Consider the following 15,780-nt stretch of genomic DNA (forward strand, 5'->3'; position numbering starts at 1 on the left):
TTTTAGGCCGTTTTTAGTTTTCAGATTGTAAAAAACACATCAGTTTTTTTAAAATCGTAAAAAACGCATGCATTAAAAAACCCATCCGTTTTTTTAAAAAACGCATGCGTTCAGAAAAACGGACAAAAACGCATGTGTTTTCAAAAAACGGATGGGTTTTTTAATGCATGCGTTTTTTACGATCTGAAAACGCACTAACTAGAAAGAGCCCAAAAACGGCCCAAAAACGCCACGTGTGTCTTCAACTTAAGGCTGGTGCCATATGTAGCGTTTTTTCTGCGCTTGCAAACGCAGACAAAGTCGCACCCACTAGGGCGGGCCTCAGCCCGATCGCATCGGCGTTTCTATGGAAACGCCTGCAATCGGGGACGCGCCGCCGGTGTTTCGCGTTAAATTAACGCAAAACACCGGCGGCTCGTTCCCGATCGCAGGCGTTTCCATAGAAACGCCGATGCGATCGGGTCGAGGCCCGCCCCCGTGGGCGCGACTTTGTCTGCGTTTGCGCCGGCCTAAGTGATATGTAGAGACTTTGACTGGCCAATTAGCACACAGCCGAGTCTTGTTGTGATTGGACTTTAAGCTCCTTTTAGCCCAGTTGGTTCTATTATGTCGCAACAGAGAAACCATCAGCAAGATGCTGTTGACGGATCTACAATTATATTTAATTGTGTGTCATAGCGTCATACTCTAAGGTCGCGGTCACACGTACCGCTAGGCGTCCGTTCATAACGCGGCCCTAGCGCACAGGGGGCGGTCCCTGGAAACGCATGTGCGTTCCCCCTGTGCACTAGCGTCGCGTTATGATGGACGCCTAGCGGTACGTGTGAACGCGGCATAAGTGAATTAGCATGGGGAACCATGATAAGTTTTATATTCCAAGCCACACCCTTCTCCCCGCCCACTAAGGGGCGGCTCTTTGTATAATGTGCTAAAATTGTTGTGTTACATAATATCTGACCATTCGGTGTATACAGCACCTATAAAGACCTAAGTATCTCCATGGCAACTGACTACAAAACATGCAAGACGTAGTCTGATCCACTGGTTACGTGCTACTAAGTATACAAGGGGCAGAGAGAGGGCAGTAACACATAACTGCCTTGTCAGACTACACACAGCTGCTTGTAGTCTGTTACCATGGAGACACATAGCACTATATCGTACAAAGAATGTAAAAAAAAAGTGTGGGGGTGGGGTAAACAAAAACTTATAGACGTTATCTGGTTAAATAATTTATTTTGCAGCACATTTATTCCTGTTGTTTATATCACACAGGACGTCATTAAATATCACAAAATGCAAAAAAAGTTTTATTAAAAATTGTATTTTTTTTTTTTTGCTTTGCTGGTCCTTGGCACTGCCGTCAACTTGACCTAAACAGCGATGCCCCAATTATTTGAGGGGCAATCATAAAATTGTGCAACTTCACAAGTCGTATTGGAGTCGAATGTTTGTTTAAAAGGATTGTCAATAAAGTTCATTGAAGTAAACACAGGAAGTGATCACACAGGCCTCAAAGAATGGGCCTATTTTTAATAAAACTTTACTGACAATGTGCTACAGAACACCCTTAAAGGGGATGTCTGTTTTAGTGGACCAGGATCCAACAAATCAGGCGTAATCCTCTACAAGTCTGCACCGTGATAAGCAAAGTCACCCAGTACACAGCACCCAATACTTGTTCTATATGAGGGAGGGGAAGCCACACTTTATTTTGGCTGTCCAGATAACAGGGGTAACTCCAGTGCATCTAAGATATGGGGGTGCCCAGTGTGGACAACCCCTTTAAGACATTTGAAATGGTTGTGGCCTCCAGTGGGAGGAGCTTGTGTATCCACAGTCCACATCCTGGTGGGGTTGTAGATGTTGGCTTCTCTTTGACTTGCCCCTTTAAGGAGGGTGAGGTAAGTACATGGAAAATAGTGTCATGTTGTTGCCCTCGGTTGGGGGGCCCCGTACATACTCGCACACCCCAGTAAACACACAGTATTTGAGGAATATGCGGTGTCTCCCCACGGTGTTGGGGTTCATGTCCCGGCTCAGGATGTAGATGCCATCGTTGTGTAGGGTGCAGCTGACGCTCAGCCCCGATTTTGAGGTATTGACTTTAAGGCAGTTCCACTCCCTGGAGTCTGTGTTGTATGAGTGTACACTCAGGGAATCCTCGCTCTCTCCAGTCCGAGAGTCCCGTCTGAAGCCACCGACCAGGAACAACGTCTCCTCTATAGACACCATCTGCTGCTTCCGCACGTGGTGCCGGCAAATGTCAAACACCGACCACTCATCTACTGCAGGACAGTAACGCAGCACATTCATATTCCGACCTGTGCCGGGAGAGGACAGACACCATGTTACTGATATGTTATGTCATGTATGTACACAGTGACCGCACCAGCAGCAGAATAGTGAGTGCAGCTCTGGGGTATAATACAGGATGTAACTCAGGATCAGTACAGGATAAGTAATGTCATGTATGTACAGTGACTGCACCAGCAGCAGAATAGTGAGTGCAGCTCTGGAGTATAATACAGGATGTAACTCAGGATCAGTACAGGATAAGTAATGTCATGTATGTACACAGTGACTGCACCAGCAGCAGAATAGTGAGTGCAGCTCTGGGGTATAATACAGGATGTAACTCAGGATCAGTACAGGATAAGTAATGTCATGTATGTACACAGTGACTGCACCAGCAGCAGAACAGTGAGTGCAGCTCTGGGGTATAATACAGGATGTAACTCAGGATCAGTACAGGATAAGTAATGTCATGTATGTACACAGTGACTGCACCAGCAGCAGAATAGTGAGTGCAGCTCTGGAGTATAATACAGGATGTAACTCAGGATCAGTACAGGATAAGTAATGTCATGTATGTACACAGTGACTGTATCAGCAGCAGAATAGTGAGTGCAGCTCTGGGGTATAATACAGGATGTAACTCAGGATCAGTACAGGATAAGTAATGTCATGTATGTACAGTGACTGCACCAGCAGCAGAATAGTGAGTGCAGCTCTGGAGTATAATACAGGATGTAACTCAGGATCAGTACAGGATAAGTAATGTCATGTATGTACACAGTGACTGCACCAGCAGCAGAATAGTGAGTGCAGCTCTGGGGTATAATACAGGATGTAACTCAGGATCAGTACAGGATAAGTAATGTCATGTATGTACACAGTGACTGCACCAGCAGCAGAACAGTGAGTGCAGCTCTGGGGTATAATACAGGATGTAACTCAGGATCAGTACAGGATAAGTAATGTCATGTATGTACACAGTGACTGCACCAGCAGCAGAATAGTGAGTGCAACTCTGGAGTATAATACAGGATGTAACTCAGGATCAGTACAGGATAAGTAATGTCATGTATGTACACAGTGACTGCACCAGCAGCAGAATAGTGAGTGCAGAGTATAATACAGGATGTAACTCAGGATCAGTACAGGATAAGTAATGTCATGTATGTACACAGTGACTGCACCAGCAGCAGAATAGTGAGTGCAGAGTATAATACAGGATGTAACTCAGGATCCGTACAGGATAAGTAATGTCATGTATGTACACAGTGACTGCACCAGCAGCAGAATAGTGAGTGCAGCTCTGGTGTATAATACAGGATGTAACTCAGGATCAGTACAGGATAAGTAATGTCATGTATGTACACAGTGACTGCACCAGCATCAGAATAGAGAGTGCAGCTCTGGGGTATAATACAGGATGTAACTCAGGATCAGTACAGGATAAGTAATGTCAGGTATGTACACAGTGACTGCACCAGCAGCAGAATAGTGAGTGCAGCTCTGGGGTATAATACAGGATGTAACTCAGGATCAGTACAGGATAAGTAATGTCAGGTATGTACACAGTGACTGCACCAGCAGCAGAATAGTGAGTGCAGCTCTGGGGTATAATACAGGATGTAACTCAGGATCAGTACAGGATAAGTAATGTCATGTATGTACACAGTGACTGCACCAGCAGCAGAATAGTGAGTGCAGCTCTGGGGTATAATACAGGATGTAACTCAGGATCAGTACAGGATAAGTAATGTCATGTATGTACACAGTGACTGCACCAGCAGCAGAATAGTGAGTGCAGCTCTGGAGTATAATACAGGATGTAACTCAGGATCAGTACAGGATAAGTAATGTCATGTATGTACACAGTGACTGCACCAGCAGCAGAATAGTGAGCGCAGCTCTGGAGTATAACACAGGATGTAACTCAGGATCAGTACAGGATAAGTAATGTCATGTATGTACACAGTGACTGCACCAGCAGCAGAATAGTGAGTGCAGCTCTGGGTATAATACAGGATGTAACTCAGGATCAGTACAGGATAAGTAATGTCATGTATGTACACAGTGACTGCACCAGCCTCAGAATAGAGAGTGCAGCTCTGGGGTATAATACAGGATGTAACTCAGGATCAGTACAGGATAAGTAATGTCAGGTATGTACACAGTGACTGCACCAGCAGCAGAATAGTGAGTGCAGCTCTGGGGTATAATACAGGATGTAACTCAGGATCAGTACAGGATAAGTAATGTCAGGTATGTACACAGTGACTGCACCAGCAGCAGAATAGTGAGTGCAGCTCTGGGGTATAATACAGGATGTAACTCAGGATCAGTACAGGATAAGTAATGTCATGTATGTACACAGTGACTGCACCAGCAGCAGAATAGTGAGTGCAGCTCTGGAGTATAATACAGGATGTAACTCAGGATCAGTACAGGATAAGTAATGTCATGTATGTACACAGTGACTGCACCAGCAGCAGAATAGTGAGCGCAGCTCTGGAGTATAACACAGGATGTAACTCAGGATCAGTACAGGATAAGTCATGTCATGTATGTACAGTGACTGCACCAGCAGCAGAATAGTGAGTGCAGCTCTGCAGTATAATACAGGATGTAACTCAGGATCAGTACAGGATAAGTAATGTCATGTATGTACACAGTGACTCCACCAGCAGCAGAATAGTGAGTGCAGCTCTGGAGTATAATACAGGATGTAACTCAGGATCAGTACAGGATAAGTAATGTCATGTATGTACACAGTGACTGCACCAGCAGCAGAATAGTGAGCGCAGCTCTGGAGTATAACACAGGATGTAACTCAGGATCAGTACAGGATAAGTAATGTCATGTATGTACACAGTGACTGCACCAGCAGCAGAATAGTGAGTGCAGCTCTGGGTATAATACAGGATGTAACTCAGGATCAGTACAGGATAAGTAATGTCATGTATGTACACAGTGACTGCACCAGCATCAGAATAGAGAGTGCAGCTCTGGGGTATAATACAGGATGTAACTCAGGATCAGTACAGGATAAGTAATGTCAGGTATGTACACAGTGACTGCACCAGCAGCAGAATAGTGAGTGCAGCTCTGGGGTATAATACAGGATGTAACTCAGGATCAGTACAGGATAAGTAATGTCAGGTATGTACACAGTGACTGCACCAGCAGCAGAATAGTGAGTGCAGCTCTGGGGTATAATACAGGATGTAACTCAGGATCAGTACAGGATAAGTAATGTCATGTATGTACACAGTGACTGCACCAGCAGCAGAATAGTGAGTGCAGCTCTGGAGTATAATACAGGATGTAACTCAGGATCAGTACAGGATAAGTAATGTCATGTATGTACACAGTGACTGCACCAGCAGCAGAATAGTGAGCGCAGCTCTGGAGTATAACACAGGATGTAACTCAGGATCAGTACAGGATAAGTAATGTCATGTATGTACACAGTGACTGCACCAGCAGCAGAATAGTGAGTGCAGCTCTGGGTATAATACAGGATGTAACTCAGGATCAGTACAGGATAAGTAATGTCATGTATGTACACAGTGACTGCACCAGCAGCAGAATAGTGAGTGCAGCTCTGCAGTATAATACAGGATGTAACTCAGGATCAGTACAGGATAAGTAATGTCATGTATGTACACAGTGACTCCACCAGCAGCAGAATAGTGAGTGCAGCTCTGGAGTATAATACAGGATGTAACTCAGGATCAGTACAGGATAAGTAATGTCATGTATGTACACAGTGATTGCACCAGCAGCAGAATAGTGAGTGCAGCTCTGGGTATAATACAGGATGTAACTCAGGATCAGTACAGGATAAGTAATGTCATGTATGTACACAGTGACTGCACCAGCAGCAGAATAGTGAGTGCAGCTCTGCAGTATAATACAGGATGTAACTCAGGATCAGTACAGGATAAGTAATGTCATGTATGTACACAGTGACTCCACCAGCAGCAGAATAGTGAGTGCAGCTCTGGAGTATAATACAGGATGTAACTCAGGATCAGTACAGGATAAGTAATGTCATGTATGTACACAGTGACTGCACCAGCAGCAGAATAGTGAGTGCAGCTCTGGGGTATAATACAGGATGTAACTCAGGATCAGTACAGGATGAGTAATGTCATGTATGTACACAGTGACTGCACCAGCAGCAGAATAGTGAGTGCAGCTCTGGAGTATAATACAGGATGTAACTCAGGATCAGTACAGGATAAGTAATGTCATGTATGTATACAGTGACTGCACCAGCAGCAGAATAGTGAGTGCAGCTCTGGAGTATAATACAGGATGTAACTCAGGATCAGTACAGGATAAGTAATGTCATGTATGTACACAGTGACTGCACCAGCAGCAGAATAGTGAGTGCAGCTCTGGAGTATAATACAGGATGTAACTCAGGATCAGTACAGGATAAGTAATGTCATGTATGTACACAGTGACTGCACCAGCAGCAGAATAGTGAGTGCAGCTCTGGGGTATAATACAGGATGTAACTCAGGATCAGTACAGGATAAGTAATGTCATGTATGTACACAGTGACTGCACCAGCAGCAGAATAGTGAGTGCAGCTCTGGGGTATAATACAGGATGTAACTCAGGATCAGTGCAGGATAAGTAATGTCATGTATGTACACAGTGATTGCACCAGCAGCAGAATAGTGAGTGCAGCTCTGGGTATAATACAGGATATAACTCAGGATCAGTACAGGATAAGTAATGTCATGTATGTACACAGTGACTGCACCAGCAGCAGAATAGTGAGTGCAGCTCTGGGTATAATACAGGAGATGATGTAGTATTACAGTAAAGCATCTTGTACCTCGTGGGGTGTATCCTCCGATCACATAGATCCTCCCTAAACTTTCGCAGGCTGAGAACTCCACCAGGGTGTCTGGGAGGGGGGCAGCGAGGGTCCACGTGTTCTGTGCAGGGTTATAGGACTCCATGGTCTGTAAGGAATGACCTCCCACCGCAAAAAGAGAGCCATTCACTGCCAGCAAGCGGAAATTGTACCTGGAGGGGAGAGGATGACAATATATTATACACCTTCTGTAACGAACATTGTGTGCGAGTCCCTACAGGAATCGGGGGGGATCAGTCAGGACAAGTACAATGGGGGGAGCAGGACCCCCGGCTACTAATCATTGGCAAAGCCAGTACTTACACCCCACAGACTCGTATCCCCTCTTTCTCTAGGTGGTAAAAATCTCTACTTACTGCAGCAGGTTTCTACAGCAATCAGAGGAGAGGGGGTGCAGAGAGCACAGCAGTGTGAGGACATGCTCCCTGTACAATCCTAGAACATTAATCCAAATATCACAGTCCTGCTGCTACTAGCAACATACACAAAGGTCTGACTACACATCTCTCCAGGGCCAATACCTGACATTGGCTGCAGAGAGCACAGAGCACAGCAGTGTGAGGACATGCTCCTTGTATAATCCTAGAATATAAATGCATATTTGACAGTCCTGCTGCTACTAACAGTGTACATAAAAGGTATGACTGCACATTTCTCCTAGGACAATAGCGAACACTGTCTGCAGAGAGCACAGCAGTGTGAGGACGCCTAGAACAATCCTACAATACAAATCCATATATCACAGTCCTGCTGCTACTAACAACATACACAAAGGTCTGATTACACATCTCTCCGGGGCCAATACTGCATGTTCACACCTGCTGCCGGTTTCTGACAGCAAGCAGAGATATCTCAGAGGTGAGCAGCTGGAATTCACAAGTGATGATACAGAATAGCTCTCCAGCTTCTCAGTGTGGCGCCTCCAGGTGGCTGCAGTCTGTAATAGCATAACAGTAACATGTGACAAACTCCTCTCTGCTACATCGGCAGTGGTGTCAGATACACAGGGTCCTTGTATGGACATGAGGTGCTCCTGATGAAGCCCCTGGGACTCCACATCTGGAGACCTGCGGCTGCTCCTTACATGTGGGTGGAGGGGGACGAGGCTCCTCAATGCAAAACTCCAAATAAGGGAGCGGGACAGATCCCTGGCTCCACCGCATCTGCACAGCATCAATTAACCCATTCTGGCTATCAGGATGTAGCAGTGCTGAGCGTCTGTCTCTTACTGTGATGGGATAATGCAGTGAGGTACCTGCTGCACGTGACAAACCCAACACTGCTACACCTCCCGAATATCCATCACCTGTATATCAGGCAGAACTGTGGCGGCTGCTTCTATATGGGGTGCTGCAGCTGATATTTTGGGGGGATACTATCATTGGGGGCACTGTAATGGTTACTGATATAAGGGGCACTGCTGCTTACATTCACACGGAGAGGGGGACACTGTGCCGGACACGGAGAGGGGGACACTGTGCCGGACACGGAGAGGGGGACACTGTGCCGGACACGGAGAGGGGGACACTGTGCCGGACTTTTGTGGGATACCTCTTCTGGTTCATGGCCGGCTCCTCGCTCCAGCACCCACTGCTGGGGTTATAGGAGTGCATCGCGCTGACCTCCTGCCCGTTCTCCCGGGTGCCTCCGGCCACATAGAGGTAATTATTTAGGACGGTGGCCCCGTACCCCTGCACCCTCAGCATACTGGGAGGAGCGGTCCCGGGCAGCACCCTCCAACCGCCTCCTTCATCCGAATATCGGAAGAGCAGCCAGGAGTTGGCTCCCTGGTGGGACAGCACCAGTAGGGCCGGAGCCCCCCGCAGTCTCTCCTCCAGGACTCGTTCCTTCAGGGACTCGGGGCTGTCCTGGAAGTCGTCTCTCTGCAGCACGGCGTGGTAATGTGTCGCCATATAGCTCAGGGAGGCCGCCGCCAAATCCCACTGTCCGTGGAGCTGGGAGACGAGCCAAAGGTCCAGGCAGGTGTCAGGGGACAGCGAGGACTGTAGCAGGGACAGCAGACCCTGGACCTGCAGGTAGCAGGCGGCCTCCACCAGCGCCTGCAGGGGGGCCTGCACCATGGCGTCGAACTCAGGCGCCTCCAGATCAGGGTCCAACGTCTTCACTCCACGTTTGGGGTCTTGGGGTGGGAGGCAGTCTTGGAGTGGGCTACCCATGATGTGGCGCAGGACGCCCTCTAACCCCTCGTGGCTGAGTCCATGCAGGGTCACCACCTCTGCGCTGCTCTCACGCATCCCCGAGCGGAAGAGGGCCTGGAAGAAGCCACTCTGGGCCACCAGCTGCTCCCGGGGGACGCTGTACGACCGCGAGCCCAGGAGGATCTGTACGTGGTCCAGTGATGACATCACACCGGCCGCCGCGTCCTGAGAGTGACATCACACACCTGTCAATCAACACAGGGAGGTTATAAGACTTACAGTACAGACTGACACCTACCTAGCGACTGCACGACAATACAAGTACAGGGGTCTTAGCAGGGGTCCCCCGTATACATTAGGTAACACGGTTTGCGTTTGTGATCACAATATTCAGCACATTCCCTCAATTTTTGGGCAAAAGTGGCTCAGATTCTCTTGTACGGATCACAAAGAGCCGGCAGAGCCCCCTCCCCCGCTATACAATGTAATGGGGAGGATACACTGTCATCTCTGAGGGGATACAATGTATCAGCACTGACATTCCGTGACCTCGCCCGCCCCCTGCTCCAGGGCATGACCCCTGCCCCTTACCTGCTCTATGATACAGGATCTATAAGTGAATGTCACAGGCGGGCATCTCCCTGGCATCTCCCTGGCACAGCAGATCCCAGCACTTCCTGCACACAGCAGCCCCGCCCCCCACATCACAGCCCGCCCATGGCACCGCCCCATAGTCACACCCCCTCTATATATCCCTATACACCAGGGACAGCTCCACATATCCAGCCTACAACCCCCATCATGTCACATCACCCAATAACTGGACCTCCAGCGTGTTGTATCTCATCCTATCCTGTGTGATACTGTCTGCTGAGCTGTGTATCTAATCCTATCCTGTGTGATACTGCCTGCTGAGCTGTGTATCTAATCCTATCCTGTGTGATACTGCCTGCTGAGCTGTGTATCTAATCCTATCCTGTGTGATACAGTCTGCTGAGCTGTGTATCTAATCCTCTCCTGTGTGATACTGTCTGCTGAGCTGTGTATCTAATCCTATCCTGTGTGATACTGTCTGCTGAGCTGTGTATCTAATCCTATCCTGTGTGATACAGCCTGCTGAGCTGTGTATCTAATCCTATCCTGTGTGATACTGTCTACTGAGCTGTGTATCTAATCCCATCCTGTGTGATACTGTCTACTGAGCTGTGTATCTAATCCCATCCTGTGTGATACTGCCTGCTGAGCTGTGTATCTAATCCCATCATGTGTGATACTGTCTACTGAGCTGTGTATCTAATCCCATCCTGTGTGATACTGCCTGCTGAGCTGTGTATCTAATCCCATCCTGTGTGATACTGCCTGCTGAGCTGTGTATCTAATCCCATCATGTGTGAAACTGTCTGCTGAGCTGTGTATCTAATCCCATCCTGTGTGATACTGCCTGCTGAGCTGTGTATCTAATCCCATCCTGTGTGATACTGCCTGCTGAGCTGTGTATCTAATCCCATCATGTGTGATACTGTCTGCTGAGCTGTGTATCTAATCCTATCCTGTGTGATACTGTCTGCTGAGCTGTGTATCGAATCCCATCCTGTGTGATACTGCCTGCTGAGCTGTGTATCTAATCCTATCCTGTGTGATACTGTCTGCTGAGCTGTGTATCTAATCCTATCCTGTGTGATACTGCCTGCTGAGCTGTGTATCTAATCCTATCCTGTGTGATACTGTCTGCTGAGCTGTGTATCTAATCCCATCCTGTGTGATACTGCCTGCTGAGCAGTGTATCTAATCCTCTCCTGTGTGATACTGCCTGATGAGCTGTGTATCTAATCCTCTCCTGTGTGATACTGTCTGCTGAGCTGTGTATCTAATCCTCTCCTGTGTGATACTGACTACTGAGCTGTGTATCTAATCCTATCCTGTGTGATACTGTCTGCTGAGCTGTGTATCGAATCCCATCCTGTGTGATACAGTCTGCTGAGCTGTGTATCTAATCCTATCCTGTGTGATACTGACTGCTGAGCTGTGTATCTAATCCTATCCTGTGTGATACTGTCTGCTGAGCTGTGTATCTAATCCTATCCTGTGTGATACTGTCTTCTGAGCTGTGTATCTAATCCCATCCTGTGTGATACTGCCTGCTGAGCAGTGTATCTAATCCTATCCTGTGTGATACTGCCTGCTGAGCTGTGTATCAAATCCTATCCTGTGTGATACTGCCTGCTGAGCAGTGTATCTAATCCTATCCTGTGTGGTACTGCCTGCTGAGCAGTGTATCTAATCCTATCCTGTGTGATACTGCCTGCTGAGCTGTGTATCTAATTCTATCCTGTGTGATACTGTCTGCTGAGCTGTGTATCTAATCCTATCCTGTGTGATACTGCCTGCTGAGTTGTGTATCTAATCCTATCCTGTGAGATGCTGCCTGCTGAGCTGTGTATCTAATCCTATCCTGTGTGATACTGACTGCTGAGCTGTGTATCTAATCCTATCCTGTGTGATACTGCCTGCTGAGCTGTGTATCTAATCCTATCCTGTGTGATACTGTCTGCAGAGCTGTGTATCTAATCCTATCCTGTGTGATACTGCCTGCCGAGCTGTGTATCTAATCCTATCCTGTGTGATACTGCCTTCTGAGCTGTGTATCTCATCCCTTCCTGTGTGATACTGCCTGCTGAGCTGTGTATCTAATTCTATCCTGTGTGATACTGTCTGCTGAGCTGTGTATCTAATCCTATCCTGTGTGATACTGTCTGCTGAGCTGTGTATCTAATCCTATCCTGTGTGATACTGCCTGCTGAGCTGTGTATCTAATCCTATCCTGTGTGATACTGCCTGCTGAGCCGTGTATCTAATCCTATCCTGTGTGATACAGTCTGCTGAGCCGTGTATCTAATCCTATCCTGTGTGATACAGTCTGCTGAGCTGTGTATCTATTGGCTGCAGTACCAGTGTTGAGCAGCAGGCGGCGCCCCCTCCCTGGCTATACTGAGGCTCCTGTGTATTGCACTATTATATTACTTAGAGAATGTGGAGGATGAATCTTCGGGATCCAGTTTCCTCCTTATCTGCTCCATCTCTTTGCGGCCTGTAGGAGTGTAATAATAAGTGTATAATGGGACCGGAGTGTAATAATAAGTGTATAATGGGACCGGAGTGTAATAATAAGTGTATAATGGGACCGCAGTGTAATAATAAGTGTATAATGGGACCGGAGTGTAATAATAAGTGTATAATGGGGCCGGAGTGTAATAATAAGTGTATAATGGGACCGGATTGTAATAATAAGTGTATAATGGGACCGGAGTGTAATAATAAGTGTATAATGGGACCGGAGTGTAATAATAAGTGTATAATGGGACCGGAGTGTAATAATAAGTGTATAATGGGACCGGAGTGTAATAATAAGTGTATAATGTGGCCGGAGTGTAATAATAAGTGTATAATGGGACCGGAGTGTAATAATAAGTGTATAATGGGTCCGGAGTGTAATAATAAGTGTATAATGGGACCGGAGTGTAATAATAAGTGTATAATGGGACCGGAGTGTAATAATAAGTGTATAATGGGACCGGAGTGTAATAATAAGTGTATAATGGGACCGGAGTGTAATAATAAGTGTATAATGGGACCGGAGTGTAATAATAAGTGTATAATGGGACCGGATTGTAATAATAAGTGTATAATGGGACCGGAGTGTAATAATAAGTGTATAATGGGACCGGAGTGTAATAATAAGTGTATAATGGGACCGGAGTGTAATAATAAGTGTATAATGGGACCGGAGTGTAATAATAAGTGTATAATGGGACCGGAGTGTAATAATAAGTGTATAATGGGACCGGAGTGTAATAATAAGTGTATAATGGGACCGGAGTGTAATAATAAGTGTATAATGGGACCGCAGTGTAATAATAAGTGTATAATGGGGCCGGAGTGTAATAATAAGTGTATAATGGGGCCGGAGTGTAATAATAAGTGTATAATGGGACCGGAGTGTAATAATAAGTGTATAATGGGACCGGAGTGTAATAATAAGTGTATAATGGGACCGGAGTGTAAGGGGTTTCTCATCAAGAACCACAGGATTAGTGATAACTGTCTGATCGCTGGGGGTCCGACCCCTGGGATAGGTAGGGGGGCACAAAGACCCCTGATTGCATGATATGAATGGAGTACATGCTCAGCCGGAGGTGCATTCATTTCTACTAGACATCCAGGGAGGTTGGACATAAGCAGCGGTGCCCACAGGTGTCACTCCAAGGGTCATGTGATCCATGGGGGTCCAAGTGGTCACCCCTTTGAGACGCTCCGGTCCTACGCACTTAAAGGGGGATTTCAGTGTCTCAGTGATGGGACAATGGGGGATCATGAACCTGGGGGTCGGATGTGCCCCCAGTGCAGTCCTCGTAGCATCACCAAGTTGGGCGTAGCAGGGGGTTGTGCATGTGCGGGCTGAGCCGTACATGTCTATGCAGCTGGCGGAGATGGTAGTGATGGCCGAAAGCATAGGGTCCACCTTACTTTATGGGAAAACCCTTCAAAGGGAACCTGTCAGCAGCTGTTACCCCACCAAACTACTAATATGTGGTGTGAAAAGTCCTTTCTAGAATTCCCTCTTTTATGTCAAATCTCAACCGTTTACCTGTACAGAAAATCTCCCCCAAATATGACTCTTCTCACTTTATTTTCTCATGAGATGAGTCAAGTTTAGTGGTTGCAAGGGGAGGGTCAGTTCAGAAGCCCCCATCATATCCTCATCCCCCCCCATCATATCCTCATCCCCCCCCATCATATCCTCATCCCCCCCCATCATATCCTCATCCCCCCCCATCATATCCTCATCCCCCCCCATCATATCCTCATCCCCCCCCATCATATCCTCATCCCCCCCATCATATCCTCATCCCCCCCATCATATCCTCATCCCCCCCATCATATCCTCATCCCCCCCATCATATCCTCATCCCCCCCATCATATCCTCATCCATCCCCCCATCATATCCTCATCCATCCCCCCATCATATCCTCATCCATCCCCCCATCATATCCTCATCCATCCCCCCATCATATCCTCATCCATCCCCCCATCATATCCTCATCCATCCCCCCATCATATCCTCATCCATCCCCCCATCATATCCTCATCCATCCCCCCATCATATCCTCATCCATCCCCCCATCATATCCTCATCCCCCCCATCATATCCTCATCCCCCCCATCATATCCTCATCCATCCCCCCATCATATCCTCATCCATCCCCCCATCATATCCTCATCCATCCCCCCATCATATCCTCATCCATCCCCCCATCATATCCTCATCCATCCCCCCATCATATCCTCATCCATCCCCCCATCATATCCTCATCCATCCCCCCATCATATCCTCATCCATCCCCCCATCATATCCTCATCCATCCCCCCATCATATCCTCATCCATCCCCCCATCATATCCTCATCCATCCCCCCATCATATCCTCATCCATCCCCCCATCATATCCTCATCCATCCCCCCATCATATCCTCATCCATCCCCCCATCATATCCTCATCCATCCCCCCATCATATCCTCATCCCCCCATCATATCCTCATCCCCCCCATCTATCCTCATCCCCCCCCATCATATCCTCATCCCCCCATCATATCCTCATCCCCCCCATCATATCCTCATCCCCCCATCATATCCTCATCCCCCCCACATATCCTCATCCCTCCCCCCATCATATCCTCATCCTCCCCCCATCATCCTCATCCCCCCCCATCATATCCTCATCCCCATCATATCCTCATCCCCCCCATCATATCCTCATCCCCCCCCATCATATCCTCATCCCCCCCATCCCATCATATCCTCATCCCCCCCTCTCATATCCTCATCCCCCCCCCATCATATCCTCATCCCCCCCATCATATCCTCATCCCCCCCATCATATCCTCATCCCCCCCCATCATATCCTCATCCCCCCCCATCCCCCATCATATCCTCATCCCCCACCATCATATCTCATCCCCCCCTCCATCATATCCTCATCCCCCCCATCCATCATATCCTCATCCCCCCATCCATCATATCCTCATCCCCCCATCCATCATATCCTCATCCCCCCATCCATCATATCCTCATCCCCCCCATCCATCATATCCTCATCCCCCCATCCATCGTATCCTCATCCCCCTCATCCATCATTAATCATCCCCCCCATCATATCCTCATCCCCCCCATCCATCATATCCTCATCCCCCCCCATCCATCATATCCTCATCCCCCCCATCCATCATATCCTCATCCCCCCCCATCATATCCTCATCCCCCCTCATCATATCCTCATCCCCCCCATCCATCATATCCTCATCCCCCCCATCCATCATATCCTCATCCCCCCCCATCATATCCTCATCCCCCCTCATCATATCCTCATCCCCCATCAT

At 47.7% G+C, this 15,780-nt stretch overlaps 2 protein-coding genes across 2 annotated transcripts in view; one reads left to right on the forward strand and one right to left on the reverse strand.

Annotated features, from left to right (window-relative positions):
- Window positions 1-1,226: 1,226 nt before the first annotated feature.
- Window positions 1,227-10,057, reverse strand: KLHL42 (kelch like family member 42). The gene is made up of 4 exons (XM_072145010.1): window positions 9,937-10,057; window positions 8,738-9,590; window positions 7,145-7,338; window positions 1,227-2,324 (listed from the first exon to the last, which is right to left on the reverse strand). Exons 2-4 carry the CDS (start codon window positions 9,550-9,552, stop codon window positions 1,891-1,893), a joined length of 1,443 nt encoding a protein of 480 aa, XP_072001111.1. The 5' UTR covers window positions 9,553-9,590; window positions 9,937-10,057; the 3' UTR covers window positions 1,227-1,890.
- The window catches only part of MANSC4 (MANSC domain containing 4), a 20,480-nt gene continuing 6,504 nt past the window's right edge, over window positions 1,805-15,780 (forward strand). Inside the window, exon 1 of the mRNA XM_072145012.1 lies at window positions 1,805-1,904. The gene's annotated coding sequence lies outside the window, so the exon portion shown is untranslated. The remainder of the gene's footprint in view (window positions 1,905-15,780) is intronic.

The sequence above is a fragment of the Engystomops pustulosus genome, chromosome 4 (genome assembly GCF_040894005.1).
Source record: "Engystomops pustulosus chromosome 4, aEngPut4.maternal, whole genome shotgun sequence".
Taxonomy (NCBI): domain Eukaryota; kingdom Metazoa; phylum Chordata; class Amphibia; order Anura; family Leptodactylidae; genus Engystomops; species Engystomops pustulosus.

What these genes read in the sequence shown, in the direction of transcription:
- KLHL42 (XM_072145010.1), bottom strand. Translation starts at nt 9,552, where the DNA reads ATGTCATCACTGGACCACGTACAGATCCTCCTGGGCTCGCGGTCGTAC. An exon ending in CCGGCCATGAACCAGAAGAG is followed by an intron (nt 7,339 to 8,737) that starts GTATCCCACAAA and finishes TCTCCCCTCCAG; the next exon opens with GTACAATTTCCGCTTGCTGG. An exon ending in CGGAGGATACACCCCACGAG is followed by an intron (nt 2,325 to 7,144) that starts GTACAAGATGCT and finishes CTCCCGGCACAG; the next exon opens with GTCGGAATATGAATGTGCTG.